Source organism: Pleurodeles waltl, chromosome 7 (genome assembly GCF_031143425.1).
Source record: "Pleurodeles waltl isolate 20211129_DDA chromosome 7, aPleWal1.hap1.20221129, whole genome shotgun sequence".
NCBI lineage: Eukaryota > Metazoa > Chordata > Amphibia > Caudata > Salamandridae > Pleurodeles > Pleurodeles waltl.
The window spans coordinates 2,834,033-2,858,952 of NC_090446.1; the positions used below are offsets into that span (position 1 = coordinate 2,834,033).

The 24,920-nt window shown below is 49.8% G+C and overlaps 1 protein-coding gene across 3 annotated transcripts in view; it reads right to left on the minus strand.

Moving 5' to 3' along the window:
* Positions 1–232: 232 nt before the first annotated feature.
* Positions 233–24,920, minus strand: part of LOC138303502 (uncharacterized) — a 57,239-nt gene continuing 32,551 nt past the window's right edge. For all 3 annotated transcript variants that reach the window (XM_069242685.1, XM_069242684.1, XM_069242683.1), the window contains one exon: positions 233–1,588. In XM_069242685.1, coding sequence (XP_069098786.1) covers positions 966–1,588 — 623 coding nt within the window. In that variant the 3' untranslated portion in view covers positions 233–965. The remainder of the gene's footprint in view (positions 1,589–24,920) is intronic.

The window sequence follows — 24,920 nt, forward strand, 5'->3', positions numbered from 1 at the left end:
GGGCGCCGTATTTATGGAATGGCGTTAGCCGGCGCTACCAGACCGGCGCTGCCTGGTGTGCGTGGAAAAAAACCACGTACACCAGACAGCGCCGGCGTAGGGGGAAAATGGCGTATGGGCGTCTTAAAATGGGGCAAGTCAGGTTGCGTCGAAAAAATCGTCTTAACCCGACTTGCCCCATTTTTTAACGACGCCCATCCCCCATCAACATGACTCCTATCATTGTAAAGATAGGAGTCATGCCCCCTTGCCCAATGGCCATGCCCAGGGGACTTCTGTCCCCTGGGCATGGTCATTGGGCATAGTGGCATGTAGGGGGGCACAAATCAGGCCCCCCTATGCCACAAAAAAAAAAAAAAAAAAACTTACCTGAACTTACCTTAATGTCCATGGGATGGGTCCCTCCGTCCTTGGGTGTCCTCCTGGGGTGGGCAAGGGTGGCAGGGGGGGTCCCTGGGGGCAGGGGAGGGCACTCTGGGCTCATTTTGAGCCCACTTGTCCCTTAACGCCATGCCTGACCCAGGCGTTAAAAAGCGGCGCAAATGCGCCGTTTTTGGCCACGCCCACTCCCGGGCGTCATTTTTGCCCGGGAGTATAAATACCACGTAAAGGCCTGGGAGTCATTTTTTAAGACGGGAACGCCTCCCTTGCATATCAGTAACGCAAGGAAGGGGTTCACGCTAAAAAATGACGCACACTCCGGGCACTTTGGCGCCCGAAGCGTCTAACGTCATAGTATAAATATGGCGTTAGTTGGCGTTAGTTTAGCGTCGAATTTGCGTCGAAAAAAACGACGCAAATTCGGCGCAACCAGAGTATAAATACGGCCCTTAGAGCGGATGAGGGACACCTCTGATCCCAGAACCCCGGTACCTCTCGCGTCTCTCCCTGGATACCTCCACTGCCTCCTGGCTCGGTTTGCGCCACACAAACCCCACATACACACACTGTCCAGCAGGTCCGTTTCACAATCGTGTGGCCTGATACTTGTGAAGCCTCTGGTGGTCCAGAAGGTGGTCTGTTCGCTTGAAGCACTTCCCACAAAGGCTGCACTGATACGGCCGCTCACCCGTATGAATTTGTTGGTGTCTAAGAAGTATTTCTTTTTGATTGAAACTTTTTCCACAGGTAGCGCAGTGGTAGGGCCTCTCTCCTGTGTGGATTCGAATGTGTCTAATGAGGTTTGGCATTGCCGAAAAGACTTTTCCACAAGCAGTGCACTTGTATCCTTTGTCATCTTCTCGTTGCTGCTGAGGTCCTGCGCGGCTTTTCTTCTGGTAGAGCCGGGATCTGAAGCCCTCTACCAGGCCCTCTTGGTGTGGCATCGTGTGGTAATGTCCCACAGTCCTCTCACACCCGGTGTCTGGTAACTGTGCACCCGGTGGCATCAGAAGTACATTGGGAAGTTTCTGCCAACTGCCCTCCTCTCGTGACTGGGCAGGTCCCCCACCTCCCGGCTCCTGGTCACTCGCTGACCACAGTTGACCTACAGAAAGTTTAGCGCTGTCGCCCACGCTTGCTATGGGCTGTTCTGGTTTGCACAGGGATGATGTATCAGTCGGTTTCAGTCTCTTCCTGGTTCCATTCCCTGCAAGGATACAAGTGAAATAAACACTTAGTACGTCACTATTTCTTTGCATCTCTTTGAAACATTACAGCATCTCATTTCATGCAAAAGCAGTGTCCCCTGAGCAGCTGTAAGGGACATTCTTTACTAGGGTCCAAGTCACTTCACCCACTGTAAGAACTATTTCACTTTTATTACAAAAATGACACATACTCCAATCTACTCTGTTCAGACCCTGCAAGGGTAGGTGGAGGCCACACCTACACTTCCGCTGATGTTCTCCCAGCTGTTGTGTTGCTTTCATGAGTTCCCTCCACGCTCGAGGGATGGTTGTTACTTCTGGAGACGGGGCAGGGCCCTGTAGGGTGTACGGTTCCTCGGACCCGAGCACCCCTCTGCATATCTTGGGTGTTGCTTGTGTCTGCGGCTCCTCTAAGCATGAGGGGTCCTGGATTTGTCCTGTTCCCTGGAGGTCGGCACCGCATGTGCCCTCAGCACAGATCGCCTTTGGCAGCGTAGAGTGATTACAAACTGAACACTGTGATCAGATCTTTGTACCTAGGTCACTCGGGTTCAGGGCAGCCACCCAACCTGTCCGCTTCTAAGCACTGACCGAGCACTGACATCCTGCGCGCATGTTCAGTGTGTAGTATTTGTCATGTGTTCATGGTGAGCGGGTGAACTCCGGTAAGAGGCCGGTGAAAGCCACGTGGGTACCCTGGGCCCAGCCACCGTCACCAGGATGGCACCAGGATGGCAGCGAAGGTTGTGCCTGACACAGTGGAAGTTCACACCTGGCATTCCTGCAGCCAGAGGGGGGAGCCGGACACTGAGGGCGGGGGGGGGCGGACACTGAAGGTGGGGGGTGGGGGGGGGGTGGACACTGAAGGTGGGGGGGGGGGGGGTAGGGGGTGTAGTGCACTCGGGATCGCTTGCTTAGCGAGAGACCTGAATGCTGCCACTAGGTGGGCGGTGGGGGCGAGGAGCCCCTCTGCAGACTCTGTGATGCAAGGTAGATGTTTGGACACGGCCTGACCTCTTGCTTTATCCGGAGGCCTCATTCAGATTAAACACGTGCAGAATCCTCACATCTCTTCCTGCCTCTCATGGGTGCTCCAGGGTGGAGGTGACCTGCTGTGGGAAGCATCGCTCTGGGCCTGGAGTGTGTGCGAAGGCCTAGGCCTGTCCCTTGACATGAGTAAGGTGGGCTTGTACTGTGATCTGGAGGGGGCACCAGGTGTGTCCTCATTTGTTGACAGCGCACCATTGAGTCTGGGTTTGGCGTGTAGCGCCGTGTTACCAGCATGCTGTGTTTTTAAAGCTCACAGGTCACCAGGTATTGTTATGGGAGTCACTGCAGTGGAGGCCTGCTGCCTGAGACAGTGCTGCTTCTGTGCGCTTACCCAGTCCTTAGCGCTAACATACTGTGTGCTAAGCATGGTGATGCGTGGCACATGCCTGCAGTGTGTATTTGAGACAGAGGAATCTATTCTGCATGCGCCTCGCTTGCCTGTGCACAAGCTGGAGGGTGAGAATTGTGCTCAGACGGTGGAGGTGCACTGCTCAAACTCCTGTCACTGGAAGGAAGAGCCCCAGACACTGAAGCGAGGGGAAGAGAGACAGCTCCTCTAGGTAGTCTGCGAGGCCTCTTGGTTAGCAAGGAGTTGCTAATGGTTTATCTAAATATTTACTACCTTAGTCCTACTGTACAAGAGAAACAAATTCACTCTCCAATGCACTACTCTCTCTACCTCAGTTTACTAGTGCCCCCCCTTGCCCCACCCCTATTATTCTATTCAATCCAACAAACTGACTTGCATGTCTACAGCTGCAATTAACTCATGTTTCCCTGTACTAGTACTATATTCATATACTATTCCTTTTGGGTTCTGGAGTAGAGTGCCACCCACTGAAAAGTGCTTCAGCGCCTCGTCAGGGGTATTAAGCTCTATATACATAAAATTGCCACGTCCTTGCCTGAGGCCTCTCCTAGACCAATAAAAGCGAGGTTACTCTGTTATTGCAACTGAAATATTGCCATAAAAGTGCCTCAAGAGAAGAGGGAAATGACCTATGGGGGCTCCTCAATTTACCTCCACCCCCATCTCCACGTTCAGGAGGCTTGCAAAGCATTTCTCAGTCAAAAGAAAAGTACTCATTATAGAAGATCCTTATTTTTCACTAACCCTTTTGAGTGTACAGCAGGTCTTGTGGATGCAGATGGCAGGTGCTTGATGCCTCAAGTTGAATTAGGTGTGTAACTGGCGTTCCTAGTAAATACTTACGGGCTGAATACTGACAACACTGTTCAAGCACCTAATATTGAAGGGCGAGCTTTTAATATCAGATAGTGTATTATAAGGATCAGACGTCAATGCGATAATGCATATGCACTTCGACAGATCCTCAACCCCTAGTGGACCCTCTTCCTGCACCTCACTATTGATTAAGAGAATGATGGATCCTTACTTCTTAATAGCTCTAACCATAGAGTATTTTTACTGCTCCTCTGTGCATGATGCTCATTCTACGATTGAACATTGGTTGACCACTAGGGATGAATGCATTCATGTATTGGATGTCATTTTGCTTCCTGTTGGACCGGACCCTTTTTACAGGATCATCCCCAAACATTTTGCCCTCCTCCTCCTAATTTTTCTAACCTTTTTGTTGGCTTTAGAACTCTGAACTCTTTATCACTGCTGATCAATACTAGAAGTGCATGTGCTCTACCTTCGAAACTTGGTATGATTGGCTTACACCTGATTGGCACGTTTCATTCACCTGCAAGTCCCTTGTACAGTGGACTTCCTATACCCCAGGCCTGTAAATGTAATGCTACTAGTGAGCCTGCAGTGCAGCTTGCACCACCTACAGAATTAGCCGTTCAGACCTGGCTCATGTCTTCCACTAGAGGGCATGCCAGTGCAGTTTACTGTCACAGGAATCTGACATTTACTTGCCAGGCCTGGAACTCCCCTTTTACTACACATTTCACCCCTATGGGCAGGGTGCTGTATAGGTAAGAGGTAGGACCTATGTCTTGTTTTGGGGGCATGTCCTAGTAGTGACCAACAGCCTATTTGGTTTCTCACTATTGTGAGTGCGGCCTCTCTCGTAGGATTGCATTGTAAGTGCCCTTTCATATGGATTGGTGTTATTGTCTGATCGATGAGGGGTGGCCTGGGCATATTTGAAATGGATTGAATGGTAGTGAGAAAGGCTGCTTGCTTTGGTAGGTGGATTTTTTTTATTACCATTGTAGAAATGCCACTTTTAGAAAGTGGGCATTTCTCTGTGTTTATAACTCTGGTGCTTTTGCAGCTTGACTGCGATCCATGTCTGGGGTACAGTGACAGCTGGGCTGTGTTCATACTTTCCAGACAGCCAGTACACAGGGAGGGTGGAGGTGTAGCAGGGAGTTACATCTGCATACTGAATGGCTCTTCCTGGGCTGAGAGAGGTAGAGGCTGGGCACACATGCATCTGTAAAGGCTGTGCCCTGGCATCACACAAAGGGCTTGTTTACACCCTGATGTCTGGAGCGAGGGGTGGAAGCGAAGAGGACATTCCTGGAACCAGTTGGGGCTGGTTGGAACAGACCCCTACTGTAGGAAGTTGGCTCTGTATGCACTATTTCAAAGTGAGGAATAGTATGCACAGACTCCAAGGGTTCCCCTTAGAGGTAAGATAGTGGCAAAAAAAGATAATACCAATGCTCTATTTTGTGGTAGTGTGGTCGAGCAGTAGGCTTATCAAAGGAGTAGTGTTAAGCGTTTGTTGTACATACACACAGGCAATAAATGAGGAACACACACTCAGAGACAAATCCAGACAATAGGTTTGTTACAGAAAAATATATTTTCTTAGTTTATTTTAAGAACCACAGGTTCAAATTCTACATGTAATATCTCATTTGAAAGGTATTGCAGGTAAGTACTTTAGGAACTTTGAATCATTACATTAGCATGTATACTTTTTACAAAAAACACAAATAGCTGTTTTAAAAGTGGACACTTAGTGCAATTTTCACAGTTCCTGGGGGAGGTAAAGTAATGTTAGTTTTCACAGGTAAGTCACTTACAGGTTTCAGTTTTTGGTCCAAGGTAGCCCACCGTTGGGGGTTCAGAGCAACCCCAAAGCTACCACACCAGCAGCTCAGGGCCGGTCAGGTGCCAGAGGTCAAAGAGGTGCCCAAAACAAATAGGCTTCAATGGAGAGAAGGGGGTGCCCCGGTTCCAGTCTGCCAGCAGTTAAGTACCCGAGTCTTCGGAGGGCAGACCAGGGGGGTTTTGTAGGGCACCGGGGGGGACACGAGTCAGCACAAAAAGTACACCCTCAGCAGCGCGGGGGCGGCCGGGTACAGTGTGGGAACACGTGTCGGGTTTCCAATAGTTTCCTATGGGAGACCAAGGGGTCTCTTCAGCGATGCAGGCAGGCAAGGGGGGGCTCCTCGGGGTAGCCACCACCTGGGCAAGGGAGAGGGCCTCCTGGGGGTCGCTCCTGCACAGAAGTTCCGTTCCTTTAGGTCCTGGGGGCTGCGGGTGCAGGGCCTTTTCCAGCCGTCGGGAAATGGAGTTCAGGCAGTCGCGGTCAGGGGGAGCCTCGGGATTCCCTCTGCAGGCGTCGCTGTGGGGGCTCAGGGGGGACAACTTTGGTTACTCACGGTCTCGGAGTCGCCGGAGGGTCCTCCCTGAGGTGTTGGTTCTCCACCAGTCGAGTCGGGGTCGCCGGGTGCAGTGTTGCAAGTCTCACGCTTCTTGCGGGGATTTGCAGGGGTCTTTAAATCTGCTCCTCTGTAACAAAGTTGCAGTTCTTTTGGAGCAGTGCTGCTGTCCTCGGGAGTTTCTTGTCTTTCTTGAAGCAGGGCAGTCCTCAGAGGATTCAGAGGTCGCTGGTCCCTTGGAAAGCATCGCTGGAGCAGGTTTCTTTGGAAGGCAGGAGACAGGCCGGTAAGTCTGGGGCCAAAGCAGTTGGTGTCTTCTGTTCTTCCTCTGCAGGGGTTTTTCAGCTCAGCAGTCCTCTTCTTCTTGTAGTTTCAGGAATCTAAATTCTTAGGTTCAGGGGAGCCCTTAAATACTAAATTTAAGGGCGTGTTTAGGTCTGGGGGGATTTAGTAGCTAATGGCTACTAGCCCTGAGGGTGGGTACACCCTCTTTGTGCCTCCTCCCAAGGGGAGGAGGTCACATCCCTATTTCTATTGGGGGAATCCTCCTTCTACAAGTTGGAGGATTTCTAAAAGTCAGAGTCACCTCAGCTCAGGACACCTTAGGGGCTGTCCTGACTGGCCAGTGACGACTCCTTGTTTTTCTCATTATCTCTCCTGGACTTGCCGCCAATAGTGGGGGCTGGGTCCAGGGGGCGGGCATCTCCACTAGCTGGAGTGCCCTGGGGCATTGTAACACGAAGCCTGAGCCTTTGAGGCTCACTGCTAGGTGTTACAGTTCCTGCAGGGGGGAGGCGTTAAGCATCTCCACCCAGAGCAGGCTTTTGTTTCTGTCCTCAGAGAGCACAAAGGCTCTCACCGCATGGGGTCAGAAACTCGTCTCTCAGCAGCAGGCTGGCACAGACCAGTCAGTCCTGCACTGAACAATAGGGTAAAATACAGGGGGTATCTCTAAGATGCCCTCTGTGTGCATTTTTTAATAAATCCAACACTGGCATCAGTGTGGGTTTATTATTCTGAAAAGTTTGATACTAAACTTCCCAGTATTCAGTGTAGCCATTATGTAGCTGTGGAGTTCGTTTTTGACAGACTCCCAGCCCATATACTCTTATGGCTACCCTGCACTTACAATGTCTAAGGTTTTGCTTAGACACTGTAGGGGCATAGTGCTCATATGCCCTCACCTGTGGTATAGTGCACCCTGCCTTAGGGCTGTAAGGCCTGCTAGAGGGGTGACTTACCTATGCCACAGGCAGTGCGAGGTTGGCATGGCACCCTGAGGGGAGTGCCATGTCGACTTAGTCATTTTCTCCCCACCAGCACACACAAGCTGTGAGGCAGTGTGCATGTGCTGGGTGAGGGGTCCCCAGGGTGGCATAAGACATGCTGCAGCCCTTAGAGACCTTCCCTGGCATCAGAGCCCTTGGTACTAGAAGTACCAGTTACAAGGGATTTATCTGAATGCCAGGGTGTGCCAATTGTGGATACAATGGTACATTTTAGGTGAAAGAACACTGGTGCTGGGGCCTGGTTAGCAGGGTCCCAGCACACTTCTCAGTCAAGTCAGCATCAGTATCAGGCAAAAAGTGGGGGGGGGCTGCAAGAGGGAGCCATTTCTTTACACCTACCCTCCTTACTTTTGTGGAAGTTAATGAGTATATGTAAAGGGGATTGTCCCCCCCACACACACTGATGGACCCCATAAGGACTGGGCAATAGATGCCTGAACGACTCACCAGGAACCACCTTGGGACTGCTTTCCTGTTGTGCTGACCTGTGACCCGATAGGTCAGTAGGAGACCTGCTACTGCTACATCAGGACCTTGTGCTGGCCTGCTTGTTTGGGCCCTTCAGCTTTGTGCCCCCCGCAGCTGTCTCCAGGGGATGGGTGGTGTGCCCCCTGTCTCTTCTGCATTCCTGTGACTTTGGTGCCACTCTCCTTTGAGCACAAGTGGAGTGCCCCCTGTCCCTTGCTGACTATGTGAAGAGCGCTTTATTGACCCCAGTGCGTGGGATCAATATTATTTTAGTGAGAGGGGATGGCGCTCAGTGTTTTAAGCCCGTGAAGGGTGCTTTAATTGCTGCATTCTAAAACAGCTTGACAATCGCTAGTTTGGACTTCCTTCGGTGCGAGTGGAGCTCACCTGACCTGTTTGGGCTGAGTCCCCCCATCCCCCCCCCCTCCCCCGAGGTGTGACGAGGAGCCTGCCTGCAGTCTTTTGCAGACTCTTTTTGTGGTGCCCCAGGGGCATCAGCAGGGATCCACTTTTGGGTCCCTTCACTGCCGCGACCCAAGTGAGATCGGAAGAGCCGGTTCGCTCTGCAGCAACTATAGAGAAGCTCCTGAGGAGCAAGGCATCCAACTGGCAAGCCCTGGAGGGCTTTAGACGTGATCCCCTAGGGCTTGTAGTGTTCCCTGAACCGCTAGTGCAACTGTATCGCTTGGTCATGGGCAGTTGCACCCATCTACAAATGAGAAGAGGCCGCAAAATGTCTTCCCCAGAGAGGTGATCTGATTTACTAGCCTTCTCTCCCCGACCGCCCATGCAGCAGGAGTACGGGGACTGGTTAGTTGGTCATTGAGGGTGAGACCCTCTTGGCCTTTTCTTCTTGGATGAGACATGGAGTCGGCTGGGGAGACAACCCCTTAGTGCGGTCTCCGGTCCTGCCAGGATCATTCTGGTGTCTGCATTTACCCAGTTAAAAGTACGTGAGCTCCTGTACTAGGGTGGGGGTGTTTTGCATCCAGTCATCAAGTGAGCACAGGAGGCTCTGTGCCTCATGTGGCACGATTGTGCCTACCAGATACCTGGTGACAGACGCACCAATGCGCTGTTACCTTTGTGTTAAAAGGGGATTTGTGGTGATTCTTGCCAATAGGGCGATTTCACTACAGGATTTACTGCACTCATTTCTGTCTTATTCTCAGTGTGCCCTGGTGTAAGGATGTATGTTGTGCCTACCGTATTGGGGCGGCGGGGGTGGTCATCAATCTCCGAATCCATGATATATGCAGAAGGTAATGTTTTCATGCTATGGGCATTCATGATAATGTATAAGAAGGGCCCTTCTTGGTGATAATGTTGATGTGTTGCAGAATCCCGGTAACCTGGGTTAACCTGACTACTTGTTTTGCATAGTACTAGTAACCTGTGTGATGTTTTGACAACTGCTTGTGTACCAGGGTATTACTGATAAATGTCGTGTTTTGGGCTAATGTTGTTTTGTACCTCAGTTTATTTTTATAGAGCTAGTTGTGGCGTTTCTTTTGTGGTGTTTGTGTCACTACTGTGTGTGTGTGTGTTGTACAGATGCTTTACACATTGCCTTTGGGATGAACCTGACTGCTTGTGCCAGTCTAACAAGGAGGTGTGGGGTTGAGCAGGGGTTATCTTGGGGGTAGTTCCCTCGCCCTTACTAGAGTACTGGTCCCTTCCTGGCTGAGATGCCTACCTTAGCCAACCAGGAACTCCATTTCTAACACTTGCACAGACTTCATCTAATCACTCCTCGGTGCTTGTGTCTGTGGTTGCCAGGAGTAACTATTACCAGTGGCCCACAGATTTTTCTCTCCTGCACACTTGTAGATTATTTAAAAATGAAATTAAATAAGGGGTTTTGTGGATATTTCCCTTCTAATGTAGGCTCAGTTTCACAATACTTCTCTGCTTTGGAGGCATTTAAGGCTTAAATTGGGTGCCTTTTTATGTTTAAGCAGACTGGAGTCTTAAGATCCACAGTGTGCAGTCTACTTTGGAGAGGGAGCTTAAGAAATTAGAAACTGAATATTACAACTCATGATGTGACGATTGGCAACAGTTGTTCTCCGCTGTAGCGGAATTCCAAGCGTGAAGGGGATTAGTCAATGCAAAACCCTTGCTCAACTGTTGAACCATAGAAAGACAGCCAGAGCTATGGAGATGATCAATAACAGTGGCATAGGATGTGTAAGCATGTTATACTCTAAAGCAATTCACAACATTTTAGTCTAAGCACTAAGACAAATACCATTAGCGGAGACCTTCAATTGCCAGACTACCTATCTGAGGCTACCCGTGCTTCGATGGAAGACCATGAAAGGGATTCCTTAAGGAAACCGTTTATTCTCCAGTATTGAATCTTTCATAGATTCTCATGCTTGAATCATCCCCGTCGTCGAGGTGGGAGCCTCACGGTAACCTCAAATACACAAAGCAGCAGGTTTAAAACCACTAGGCCTAAGTAGGCCCCACAGGCTATTTTATAGCCTATATGTTTTGTGAAAAAGACCCAAACTTGAGTCCCATCCAATCAGGCTTCGACACCCTCTAGAATACTCCCATCAGAGGCTGTTTTCCCTCAGATTTTCTACCGCACGTCGTGTGAAGGGAATCTCCCTGAGCTCTGCTCAGTTTACCTTTTCTGACAGGAAATTTTTCTCTCAGAGAACCCAGCTTTGCAGTTATATGATGTCTCCAAAAGACAAAAAAGGGTCTGTTCAGAGATTGTAGCAGTTGTGGGAAGAAGAGACTACATGTTGATGACCCCCACTAAATATGCATCTACTGTCTCCATCCAGACCACAAGGTGAGGGACTGCAAGATCTGTCGCACCTTCAGTCAAAAAACCCTCAAGGACCGTGAGGGTAGGCTTCTGTTGTGGCTACAGAGACAGAAAGCCATGGAACATCCTTCTTCAGATGAGAGCGAACCGTCATCTCATGCTTTTCACTCCTTAAAAAGAACAGGTGAGAAGGGAAGACTGCCTGACGAGCCACAGAGGAAGATGGCCAAAAAGATGAAACATGTCTCTACTGAGAGACAAAAGAGACATGAGAAGGTGACTTCTGAATCAGAGACCCACACAAGGTTGCCGAAAAAGGTTACCACTAAAAGTGCATCCCTGTTTCCGTCACCAAAAAAAGATCCGGTAAGGCTCTCCTCAGACAAAAAACACCTATTGACGACCACCCCGTCGACGGCGGTGTCAACAGTGACATCAACAACCGTGTCCTCGACGTTAACAATGGCGGTCTCACCAATGATCATGACATCGTCACCGTTATCATTGACGATGATCATTACCTCAAAAATATTTTAAAAAGCTTTGTCGACGAAGGCATCGTCGACAGCGGAGGCATCGTGGGTCCATCAATCGACAAAGGCTTTACCGTCGACGAAACACCTGCTGATCAGGCTTAAAAAGACAGTCGTCCAGCACAACGGCGACGACAGCACCGCCGGCGAGACAAATGCCGACAGGGGACTCGTTGACGAAGACACCATCGACGAACATGCCGGCGACGACAATGGCAACTGATAAACTGTAGACTCTCCTGGGGATTTCGTCAGAGCAATCGTCGACAATTATGCCATATTCTGAAGATCAGGATTCAACAAGATTCCTACCTCTTTGACTCATCACCATGGGGGAGATTTCATCACACATTCTTCCAATACATACCTCCCCGAGCAAGGTATTGCCATATCCCCCGTAAAATCTCTTGGATGACGACGATGACATGTATTCCCAAGATGACGGGATGTTTGGGCCAGCTAGTAGTCCATCTCAGCTGCATGTAAAATACCAGGACTTTGATGAGGAGGATGAAGGGCAATACCAGCCCAACTATGCTTCAACTTCATACCCACTTAGGGGGCAACAATTATTCCTCCCCATGCCTAGCACATTAGTCGCAGATCTTCAGTGTATGCTGAATGACTATTACAGGAGATTTCCACCTTCAACACCCATAACGCCACCCAGGCCTGACAGCCACCAGACACCTCGTTAAACACCAAGGGCCAATCTCCCGGGGATGCCGCACACTGGCATACCATTGAGTAGCCAAACACAGGAAGATCATCCCTCGACGGACGACAAGAGGGTGAGATAAGGGAGTCAGTGGCTAGCGAATGGGATGACTATCTTGTCCCCACACCATCTCCACCTCCAGCAGGGCCGGTTGATTTGTCCTGTGTCCTGATACCGCCCACTGTATTTTTGCCTTAAAAAAGCCCGATTTTAGAGTGTGCGCCCAGAACTATTGCAGTGTTTGTCTCTTAAACAATCTCCCCCTTACCTGGAAAGTAGACTCTGCTAGCTTGGAAGTGTGGATTCAGCCTGTCTGTATCCAAGGAGATACTGAATAGAGCAGCAGTAGCCTCCCCCCAGGCCACAGGGACTGGACTTTAGTTAACTTGCTCCTTATATAGGTTCCTCGTGGTTGTTGCATATGCTGTTGTGATTGGTTTTTGGGAGATGGTGTTTCATTGGTTGCTAGCTCCAGGGATGCATTTATGATTGGTGGATAGGGCTGGGATTCTGATTGGCTGTTGGTTCTAGGGCTGTGATTGGTGGATAGGGCTAGGATTCTGATTGGCTGTTGGTTCTAGGGCTGTGATTGGTGGATAGGGCTAGGATTCTGATTGGCTGTTGGTTCTAGGGCTGTGATTGGTGGATAGGGCTAGGATTCTGATTGGCTGTTGGTTCTAGGGCTGTGATTGGTGGATAGGGCTGGGATTCTGATTGGCTGTTGGTTTTAGGGCTGGGGCTGTGATTGGGGGTCAGGAAATAGGGCTGTGACTAGTGATTAGGGCTGGGTCTCCCATTAGTTGGCTAAATCAGGGTTTAAAATCGGATTGGCTAGGGTTAGGACCAGCTTCTTATTGGCCAGTAGGGCTATAAAAGGCTAGGATTCAGGGCGTCTGAGCCCGGGCGTCGAGGCAAAGGGCGGAGAGGACAAGGGCAGTTGCCTGTTTGGGCCTGTTTGGGACAGGTAGGGACTAGGGACTAGGGCCAGAAATGCTGCCCAATTCTCATTCCACCAGGAATGGTTTCTACCCCAACACATCCCTCAATATGCAAACACATTATCTGCAAAGATATCCAACTCATGCATCACAAACTGACCACAGACATATTGCATTGCCCCACCACCCAACACAAAACCCTACATACAACACATATACACATACACCCCATAACTACTACAGTCAAACACCTTCATACTCACAGCAAACACTACTCTGTCCCCTCCCACTAACACTACCTGCCACCGCCCACACAATACAAAACTACAACATACAACTCTCTCAGTTTCAGTCTCCCAGATACACACTCTCTACACATACTAACCAAAAACACTATCCGCTGTTCGCTTCACACAGGCCGCCTGAACTCATAACAATGCCAAAACCCTGCCTTCAAACACTTCATCTACACACACTCTTCCCCTCTGCTCACCAATTACACACAACCATACAATCCCCACATTTCACTCCACCACACATATTACCTCTTCCAGTCATCTCAACTAATACTTATCTCCCTGACACACACCCATCACCTCTTACACACCTCATACATTCATCTCCAAAACACATCAACACCCCATCTAACACTCAAATTCCACTTAACAGCACTAACTCACATACAAGTCCCTCACCAAAAACAACTACACCAATAGCCCCTCTCATTATTCCACAAAAACAATACCAACCACAAACATCAGCACATCAAAGCAACACAAACTTACATTACACTCATCATCATACCCACTCTCACCCCCAAGACTACACAAAGGATACAAATTCCACCCTATCTCCACCCCTACCCCCCCACTCTTCACAAACACCTACCACAATCACCCCATCCCAGCAACCTTCTTTCAGTCGCCTCTCCTCCATTGCACAATTTAGAGCCTTACATCATGATCCACATGCTCCTCCACCACCCCTAACCCATACTCCATCCACACTAAACAAACGCAAACAAAATAAAAAACATGCCACTCATAGCAACCTCGCATCCCCTTGTTTGTTTCATAATAAAACTACCCTACAAAAAACACTACACTCCTCATGGCTCTCTCAGCCACCAAGTCCACCACCCACACACACAGACCCAACAAAATGCCTCCTTAACCTGCTGGACGAGGAACACTATGTTGAAAAGCAAGACTATTGTGAGCCTCAAACAGTTAACACAACTAGCAACACTCCTGCTTCAAGCTCACATTATACTACTTACCCTTCTACTAAACAAAACAACACTACCACTAACACACCCTATCTAAACTGCCAGCTCATAAATGCTCGATCACTCTCAAAAAACAAGCACCACATCTACGACCTTCTCACAGACACACAACCTGACTTACTATTCATTACGGAATCCTGGTTGGGAGATGACATGGCACCAGTATTGCACGAAGCCCTTCCTCCGGGCTATCAAACCATCACACAAAACCGTATAGGCAAGAGAGGAGGTGGACTAGCTATTATATTCAAACAGGCAATAAACCTCAGTAAAACAGACAACATCTCCATACAAGGTTGTGAAGCCCTCCTTACCAGATGCCACCTTACTCCAACTTCCACCTGTAACTTTCTCCTCCTTTACAGACCTCCACCTAACAACTCCACTTTCCCAGATGCCTTTCTTGACATAGTCTCAAACCTTATTACACTATACTCCAATCTATGCATTCTTGGGGATCTAAACATTTGGTTTGACAAACCCAATATGCCCCATCCAAAAGCTATCACCACTGGCCTACTCGCATTGAACCTACATCAGATTGTACACAATCCCACACACATCGCTGGTCACATCCTAGATGTCATTTTTGCTAAGCCTGAACTTGTTACTATTCATAGCATCACACCAACCACCTGGTCAGACCACCAAATGATAACTTTCCGACATACAACTCCACAAATCAACACACCCCACAACCACTTACATACATACACCTATCGACCATGGAGAAAACTCAATTTGGATCACTTAGAAACACAACTAACAGCAAACACAGATCTAGATACAATCAATTCTGTACCTAAACTTTATGAGTGGCTACAGGAAGCTTTTGATGTCCTAATACCACTCAGAAAAACTAAACACAACAAAAGAAAACCAACACCTTGGAGAAACACAGAACTTAAAAAGATAAAGCAACAAATCAGAAAGTTGCAGCGGACCTGGCTCAAAACAAACAACAGTCAAGACAAACTGCAGCTACACAAACTTAACAGGATATACAAATCATCAATCAAAAAAGCTAAAAAAAGATACTACTCAGACAGAATTCTAAATGCTCAATCTACAACCAAGGAATTTTACAAAATTCTCAATGAATTTCGAAAACCCACATGCATGGAAAGAAGTCATCCCACCACTCAAGATTTCACAAACAAATTGGCAACTCACTACACAACCAAGGCAGACACATTGGACTCCTATTTAAAACAGAAGAAAACCATCAGCACCAACCCCTTCACTAAAATACCCTTTAAGAATAAACCATCCCAACCTCTACAGTCCTTCAAACAAATATCCCAGGATGAATTTATGGATTTGGTCAAAGCAAGCAGACCTTCTGGTTGCCCTTCTGACCCTTGCCCACCACAGATCTTCAAGAACATCCTGCTATCTACTTCTGCTGCCACACCTGTAAGAAGAATCATCAACAACTCTTTAACTTCAGGAACTTTTCCTACAGACCTGAAAAAGGCATACATACGACCATTATTAAAGAAAACAAATCTAGACCCGCAAGACCCCAACAACTACAGACCTATCACAAATGGACCTTTCCTGGGCAAATTGATAGAAAGAGCAGCATTCGCCCAGATGTCACAATTCATTGAAGACAATTCTATACTTTCAGACTTCCAAACTGGATTCCGCCCAGGAAGAAGCACTGAATCGGCACTCATGGCAATCTAGGACGATCTTAAAAACACAGTCGACCAAAATGGAGTTGCTGCACTACTTCTCTTGGACCTCGCAGCTGCCTTTGATACGGTTGACCATGGCACCCTAACTCAAAGACTCCACAAAGCCGGCATACGAGGGATTGCTCTCGACTGGATTACTTCCTATCTCCAAAAAAGAGCAAATATCATCCACTCACCCCCCTTCTCGTCCGAACCCTACTTCACAAAAGCAGGGGTCCCCCAAGGGTCAATCGTCTCACCTTTGCTTTTCAACATCTACATGATATCTTTACCAGAACTGATCAATGATTTCCATCTCACATGCTACAACTACGCAGATGACACACAAATACTACTTAAATTAGAAGGCCCCAAAAACATTGAAAACTCACAAATCTTCAGTTGCCCCAGAGCCGTTGATCAGTGGATGACCTGGAGCCATCTCAAACTAAATACCTCCAAAACAGAAATACTCATATGTGGTGACTGGGAAAATTATGACCCTCTGTGCGTCTGGCCTGACGATCTCGGACCCCCTCCTCAATTATCCAAGGAAGTTAAACACCTTGAAATCACCATGGATTCCAAGTTAACTATGAATGCCCAAGTGGACAAATTAGCACGCACAAGCTTCATCACCTTAAAGACTTTACGACGCATTTTCCCCCACCTCGGATTTCCACACAAGGTGCAGGCTACTATCTCGCTTGTATTATCCAAACTGGATTATGCCAATAGCCTCTACCATGGATCATCTCTATCTGTTATGATAAAACTACAACGTATTCAGAATTCCACAGCCAGGCTACTACTACATATAAAGCCGCAAGCACACATCTCCCCTGCCTTGAGAGCACTACACTGGTTACCCGTTGCCAGAAGATGCACTTTCAAGCTGCTTTGTATCACCCACAAAGCTATACATGGAACAGGACCGCTTTTTATCAGAAAGAAAATTACCAAATACATCCAACAAAGAACCCTCCGCTCAAGATTGGCACCCCGCCTTAGAACACCACCATACAAGAAAAAGACTATAGGTTGTACACCCTTCTCCATCCAAGCAGCCAAACTATGGAATTCATTACCCCCAACTAGAAGAGCCACAGATAACTTTCTTGTCTTCAGAAAACTACTCAAGAGTTGGCTCTTTCCTTCATAACCACCTTTTTCAAACAACTATGAACTGCATATGCCTATGTGGATAATTATTTTTTTCAGATTATATGTATATTTCTATTTATTTATAGTTTCTTTGGAAAATATGTATTGCTACTGTCATAACAATAAAATACACACACACTCTTTTAAACCTGCCTGACTAAGTATTTTTTACCCATGATTCTAATTATGTATTGTATGTGCATATGTGTGTGTATTCATGTGTGTGTGTGTATAAATATATATATATGTGTATGTATGTGTATATGTTGTTTCTGTGCCTGGCATGTTCGTGGATCATTGCATGGCTCCTGGTTTTTTGGGTTGTTATACTAGATATCTATGAATGTCTGCTCTCTTTTTATCACACTTATCTACTCATCACTCTTATGTCATGTCTCTATCAAACTATCCTCCATTCTCATTCGGACTCATCCCAAATCCCTTCGACCACTTTCTTCTCCTAAATATCTCTGCCTAAGCTCTTCCCTCCACCTCCACATCTAACTCACCAAACCTCACTCTACCTCTGTGACCTCCCACACAACCCTACTAAATTCTCCTGCATTCATCTCACCCTGCTACTATGCTCTCCCTAACCCTTCCACATACTCTTCCTCCTCCGCCCCCTTTACTCATCCCAAGCCTTTGGGTTGAGTAAATGAAGGATATACTCCCAATTAACACTTCTGGATTTCTTTCCTCCTCCACCCCTCCATTACTCCAGTCAATCTAACTAACAAACTCTCATATCCACAACTCAAATTAACTCATAATAATACTAAAACTGTACTCCTTATTAAATTATACTAATCCATCACTAATTCTTTTTGGGTACCGGAGTAGCGTGCTACTCATCGAAAAGCGCTTCGACGCCTCGTCAGGGGTAGTAAGCGCTATATAAATATGATTACAATACAATACAATACAATTACCTACTCAGCACTGCAACTTGGTGGATGGTGGGGGTGGAGAAGGGGGCAGCAGACCATGGTGGGAAGTATGAAAACCTTTAGGTGAGGCCTGCCCTTGTACCTGTCCCTGATGACCCCTTCAGTTGGGCTGATGTCAGCCAGGGTCCCCGGTGCAACCTGCTGAGAGAAGCGTGACGACACAAAGAGGATGTGTCTGGAGAACAGCCTGGAAAGGACACTTGAAAGAAGAACTAACGCAGACCGGTTCTACAGTTTGAGGCAGTTCTCCTGTCTGCAAATGTTGCATAAAAGTGAGACCAGCAACCTCAATTGTTGCTATAGTTCCAAGCCACCTATGGCCAAGGGAGCGCTCTACAGAGTACTCAAAGGATCGCTGTGCAACCACGGTTGGTGTCTGCATGACAGCTGGTCTCCCAGAAATGAGGGAACAACACAGGAAACCCGGAAGCCTTGCTGGGGAAGTTGTTTGTCTGTCTTGAACGCGTTCCAGCCAGCCTGTTTGCTGAGCGAGGTGAGGTGCCTCTCTAGCCTGCAGCGGGAGGAAGTGGCAGGAAGGAGTGAGGTGCAGGTGTCGCTGGTGACTGAGGCACCCAGTGGGCTGACTGCTAGACAGCGATCCAGGAGGATCAGAGCTCCCAGACTCTCCAGACAGGAACAAACAATCAGTAATAATGCAACCGCTGAAGCCCAGCCAGGACTGCAAGAGCTTGTTGCTGCCTAACCCCTGAAGGGCAACAACCGATGAAGAGGTGACCCGTCAGTACAGGACTGTTACTGCTGAAGCTGTGACGGTCCATGTGGGAATGCACAGAGGAAGGTGTAAGTGGCTTGAGCAGGCAGCATCAGAAGAATCCGTGATCAGCCCATGTGGGGGCCGGAACTGCTAACTGTTGCAAAGCCCTGTCTGAAGCTTTGTCTGGGGACCATGAAGTCCCAGTGGGGCCACCACCAGGCCGAGAGACACCAAACCCTTGTCAGGAGTGCCGCCTCGCACAAGCAAGAAGAGCCAGAGGTGGTACACCACCACACACAGCTCAGTGCCCGAGGAGGACGATAATCATGGGCTGCCTGCCAGCACGCCACCCCTCATCGGAGTGTGCTGCGTTACAGCACGGACTGTTTGTGTGTGAGATAAACTGCACCTGGGCCAGATTCACTCTTCTCGTGTTTTCCTCTAGAAATAGAAGGACCCACCTAGTGCCAGGGAGGGAGCCTGGGTACCGTGTGGACATTAAGGCTGCAAGGTGGGCACAGCACGTGCCAGGAAAGTGCCTAGAGACAGTAAGATGTTTCAGCTGCTGGTGGTGTGTAGTATTGCTAGGATGTGCTGTTTTCAGTGTTTATTTTTTGTGAACTTCAGTGGCGTTTTCTCAGTGTTTTCCGAACCCTTTCAGTGCTTATTCATATTCCTTAAAATACACAAAAACTGTGTCTTCCAGTGTGCCCAAAGGACGTATATTACGCTGTTTTAAACACAGAGCCGCTACGTATTGCAGTCACTCACGTCTCGTCACTCACTGTCTGGACTCTGGCTCACGGGACTTCACATGGATTTAAAAAGTAAGAGTGCTAAATTCAAGTGTTTTATTAAACACATTTCTGTACAGTCAGGGGGGACAATCACCTACAACTTACTGAATACTATGGCATTGCAGGGGTGGTCAACCCGTCCATCGTCATAGAACACCCTGAACCCTTTAACAGTGTGAACTACCCCAGTCTCATCTGTGGCTCTGCATCCTAAGCCCCCTGAGAGGTGATGCTTTACGCATGCGTGCCACTGCCTGTCTGCAATGTCTGCCTGAATACTTCAGGGGGCGCTGCTGGCGTGTGGACATTCACACCTGCCAGGTGTCCCCGTGGGAATGTCTCACATTGACCTTTTAACAGAAATCTCACTCTATTATGTGCTTGACATTTAGAGTTTGCTGTTAACATTGTGAAAATATGATTTTAACATCCCCGGATTCTCCAGAGTGTATGAAATAGGGGGATGTGGTCTACAAGATGCTTATAACCCCTGCACCTTCAACCCAGGCACCGAAACCTAGAGGAAACACGATGAAGAACAACAGTTCCGTGGCCGCGCTGCACAGGAAACCCCAAGTAGAGTAACCCAAGCCCAGGCCGGTCGCTGCTCCTTGTTTATAAAGTTTCATTCGTTGCCTTTCGGAAATAAATAAAAATCACACATTCGCTCTCACTTTCTTCTCTGAATGGCATTTTAGTGGTGGTTGTGCAGGTTTGTATCAGTGTTTACGTGTTTACTCTGAGGAGGGCGGGTCCCCTCTTGGGGTTTTATTGGCTATTTTAGGCTTAAACCTAAACAGGACGTCCTGAGTCCTCCTCCGCTCTGTGACAAAGCGCTTTGTTTCTGAAGATGAAGCAGCGCCTAGAGGGCCCTGTGTTGTGTTGTTCGCTGCTGGGTGTTAAGGCCTCGCTACTGGGGGTCAGGAGGGGGGGGTTGTACTTGGCAAGGCTTGCGGGCACACTGCCCGGGCCCCCCTGTTTGTGGCAGGTGGCACCGCTCCCCCCGCAGCCCCCTGACCGGGGCCTGATATTACTCCACATCCCCCCACAAACCAGAACATAACAGGCCGATGTGATCTTCCTCCTGATAAACCCTCACAAGGGCAGGCACTCATTCACTGAGAGTCCTTCCCTTCCCTCAGTCTGCAGGAGCAGTAATTGTGCACTCTGCCCCCCAGGTCCGACCTCCCCTGGTCTCTATGACTGTAACGATTGCGGTGTTTTTAAAGACCTTTGACTTCCAGTGTGCATTGGGCGGCGGCCACTGGTGCCACGGACCACCCTGGGGCCACGGACCACCCTGGGGCCACGGACCACTCTGGTGCCACGGACCACCCTGGGGCCACGGACCACCCTGGGGCCACGGACCACCCTGGTGCCACGGACCACCCTGGGGCCACGGACCACCCTGGGGCCACGGACCTCCCTGGGGCCACGGACCTCCCTGGTGCCACGGACCACCCTGGTGCCACGGACCACCCTGGGCCACGGACCACCCTGGGGCCACGGACCACCCTGGGGCCACGGACCACCCTGGGCCACGGCCACGCCACCGAGCGGATGTCTACTCCATCAGCTTTTAATGGTGGCTTTGCAGGCCTGGGATGTGCCACCCCTTGGAACCATTAACCCCCGCACTTGGCCCACTCCAATTAATGTAGTTCCCCATATACATTTAAGACAAATTCACAACAAGTGTTTTTGTAATCTCTTGTGGGAATACTGGGCCGCAGTTTTATTACAAGCACAGCCTCTTGCGACAATCTTTGACCTCATCACTCATTGGGTTCAGCCATCAATCACAATGACAAGGCCATAAATTATTATAATGTCATAAATCATTTTGAGTGCACACATTGCTTTCGTTATGATTGTAAATCGTAATTTGGAGACAGGTCATAAATCACAGTTGATATGCCATACATAAATCATTTCTCCAGGATCATAACTTTGCTGCATGACATCACCTCTGCTATAAATCAATCAAGTCCTTGTAATTTGCTTGTCATAATTCTGACACCTATTGTTGTTGAGGTCCTTCATGCTACTTTTTGGGGTCATCCATTTTTGTTGGTTCTTTTCTCTGATCGTGAGGGGGGTAGCCTCTTAGTGCTGTTAGGCTCAACTCGCTACCTTGTCTGTCCATTTTGTGCCCTGCCAACCGGCGGGTCTGGGCCGCGAGTGCCGTGTTCCGCTTACTCCCCCATCGGCCTCCTTACCCTGCCGTAAGGCATCCCAAGGTAAGTAGCCTTTCTCCGCCACACCGCCCACCAGTGTGCCTCCTTTACCGACCAAGGTGCCCCTTTTACCGCCGTCCGCTTGTCCTCTCAGCCCTGCGACAATGCTGTTATTCCGGTGTGGGTGGGTGGGTTTCGCGATCCCGCGAGCTGTCCCTCGTGGCCCACAAAGTGATTTCTGCCTGGGCCGCAGAGTCCTTTTAGTCTGCCCTCCAAAATGAGGGGGGGCGGTGTCTCCCCATCCCATTGGGGGTTTTTATTTTTCCTTGTTCTTGCTCCTCAAAGGAGAGGGGCTCCTTCCTCTCCCTTGAGGGGGAATGCCGGATGTCTTTTGTTTGTTTGGCCGCTGAGGCGGCTTTGAAATATCATTTCCGGGTCCCCGGCAGCGGTTAATGTGCCGGCCCCTGATGCCCCCTGCGGGGGCGGTCCTTTGCCATTACAGTCACCCCCGCCTCTGGTAGGACCCACCAGCCATGCCACAGGATCAGTCCACACTCCCACCAGGACACTGGTCCCACCCCTGCCGCCTCACCAGGACTGAGCTCATGTTTACTCTCACAGCTCATTCATCCACGCTTCTGCGGCCTCTGAAGGCCTGGACTCTACTCTCAGAGAACACTGGCCGCCCAGGGACTGACATTGACAGCTGAGTCCAAGTGAGACTGAGGGAAAAGACGAGGAACTGACGTCTGTCCGAGTACTCACCAGGAAGAGCGTCACCAAAGGTAAGAAGCCTGTTCATTTGTGGCAAACACCTGGGAAGGGTGGTACAGCGCTCTCGAAAGGGCTGGAAGGAAAAGGAATTACCACTAAATTTAGTGCATGATCTTAAAGTAAAAAGAGTTCCCTCGCTCAGCTCAGGAAGCCTCGTGTGGAATCACACAGGGAACTAGATTGTGCTGTAAACAGTCTTTAGAGGGCTTCAGTTGCGGCTTTTAAACGCCTTCCTTCCATTGTACGTGATTCACCATTTCGTGAGCTGGTGTTGGATGAGTTCCCCTCCTCCCACTGAGTATGAAAATCAGTCCCCATCACCGTGGCAGGCGCCTGGCTTCGTGTGCCCGGTACTCACCGATGTGTGGCTCACCTGATCCAGGGACAGGTGAGGTGCATGTGAGGTGCAGATGAGGTGCAAGTGAGGTGCAAGTGAGGTGCAAGTGAGGTGCAGGTGAGGTGCAGGTGAGGTGCAAGTGAGGTGCAGGTGAGGTGCAAGTGAGGTGCAGGTGAGGTGCAGGTGAGGTGCAGGTGAGGTGCAGGTGAGGTACAGGTGAGGTACAGGTGAGGTACAGGTGAGGTGCAGGTGAGGTGCTGGTGAGGTACAGGTGAGGTGCTGGTGAGGTACAGGTGAGGTGAGGTACAGGTGAGGTGCTGGTGAGGTACAGGTGAGGTACAGGTGAGGTGCACGTGAGGTACAGGTGAGGTGCACGTGAGGTGCAGGTGAGGTGCAGGTGAGGTACAGGTGAGGTACAGGTGAGGTGCTGGTGAGGTACAGGTGAGGTGCAGGTGAGGTGCAGGTGAGGTGCAGGTGAGGTGCAGGTGAGGTGCACGTGAGGTGCAGGTGAGGTGCAGGTGAGGTACAGGTGAGGTGCAGGTGAGGTACAGGTGAGGTGAGGTACAGGTGAGGTGAGGTACAGGTGAGGTGAGGTACAGGTGAGGTACAGGTGAGGTGCTGGTGAGGTACAGGTGAGATACAGGTGAGGTGCAAGTGAGGTGCAAGTGAGGTACAGGTGAGGTACAGGTGAGGTACAGGTGAGGTGCAGGTGAGGTACAGGTGAGGTACAGGTGAGGTGCACGTGAGGTGCAGGTGAGGTACAGGTGAGGTACAGGTGAGGTGCTGGTGAGGTACAGGTGAGGTGCTGGCTCACCTGATCCAGGGACAGGTGAGGTGCATGTGAGGTGCAGATGAGGTGCAAGTGAGGTGCAAGTGAGGTGCAAGTGAGGTGCAGGTGAGGTGCAGGTGAGGTGCAAGTGAGGTGCAGGTGAGGTGCAAGTGAGGTGCAGGTGAGGTGCAGGTGAGGTGCAGGTGAGGTGCAGGTGAGGTACAGGTGAGGTACAGGTGAGGTACAGGTGAGGTGCAGGTGAGGTGCTGGTGAGGTACAGGTGAGGTGCTGGTGAGGTACAGGTGAGGTGAGGTACAGGTGAGGTGCTGGTGAGGTACAGGTGAGGTGAGGTACAGGTGAGGTGCACGTGAGGTACAGGTGAGGTGCACGTGAGGTGCAGGTGAGGTGCAGGTGAGGTACAGGTGAGGTACAGGTGAGGTGCTGGTGAGGTACAGGTGAGGTACAGGTGAGGTGCAGGTGAGGTGCAGGTGAGGTGCAGGTGAGGTGCAGGTGAGGTGCACGTGAGGTGCAGGTGAGGTGCAGGTGAGGTACAGGTGAGGTGCAGGTGAGGTACAGGTGAGGTGAGGTACAGGTGAGGTGAGGTACAGGTGAGGTGAGGTACAGGTGAGGTACAGGTGAGGTGCTGGTGAGGTACAGGTGAGATACAGGTGAGGTGCAAGTGAGGTGCAAGTGAGGTACAGGTGAGGTACAGGTGAGGTACAGGTGAGGTGCAGGTGAGGTACAGGTGAGGTACAGGTGAGGTGCACGTGAGGTGCAGGTGAGGTACAGGTGAGGTACAGGTGAGGTGCTGGTGAGGTACAGGTGAGGTGCTGGTGAGGTACAGGTGAGGTACAGGTGAGGTACAGGTGAGGTACAGGTGAGGTGCAAGTGAGGTGCAGGTGAGGTGCAGGTGAGGTGCAGGTGAGGTGCAGGTGAGGTGCAGGTGAGGTACAGGTGAGGTGCAGGTGAGGTGCAGGTGAGGTGCAGGTGAGGTGCAGGTGAGATACAGGTGAGGTGCAGGTGAGGTACAGGTGAGGTGCAGGTGAGGTACAGGTGAGGTACAGGTGAGGTGTGGACGGTGCGTCTTCCGTGCGCATCCCCTGGTCCCTGGCGGCCTCAAGCAGTGCGATGTGGGTCCCCTTCTCTTGGATGTGCCGCGACGCCCCCTTTAATGCCCTCTTTGTGCCCCCAGCCTTCTTGGGCCCCTCCCGTTGGGTACCTCCCGGCCCATCTTCTCCTAGTTCAGACACAAGTCGTGCTTGGTGGTTTCTTGCATTAGAGGATCCGCTGGCGGTGATTGGTC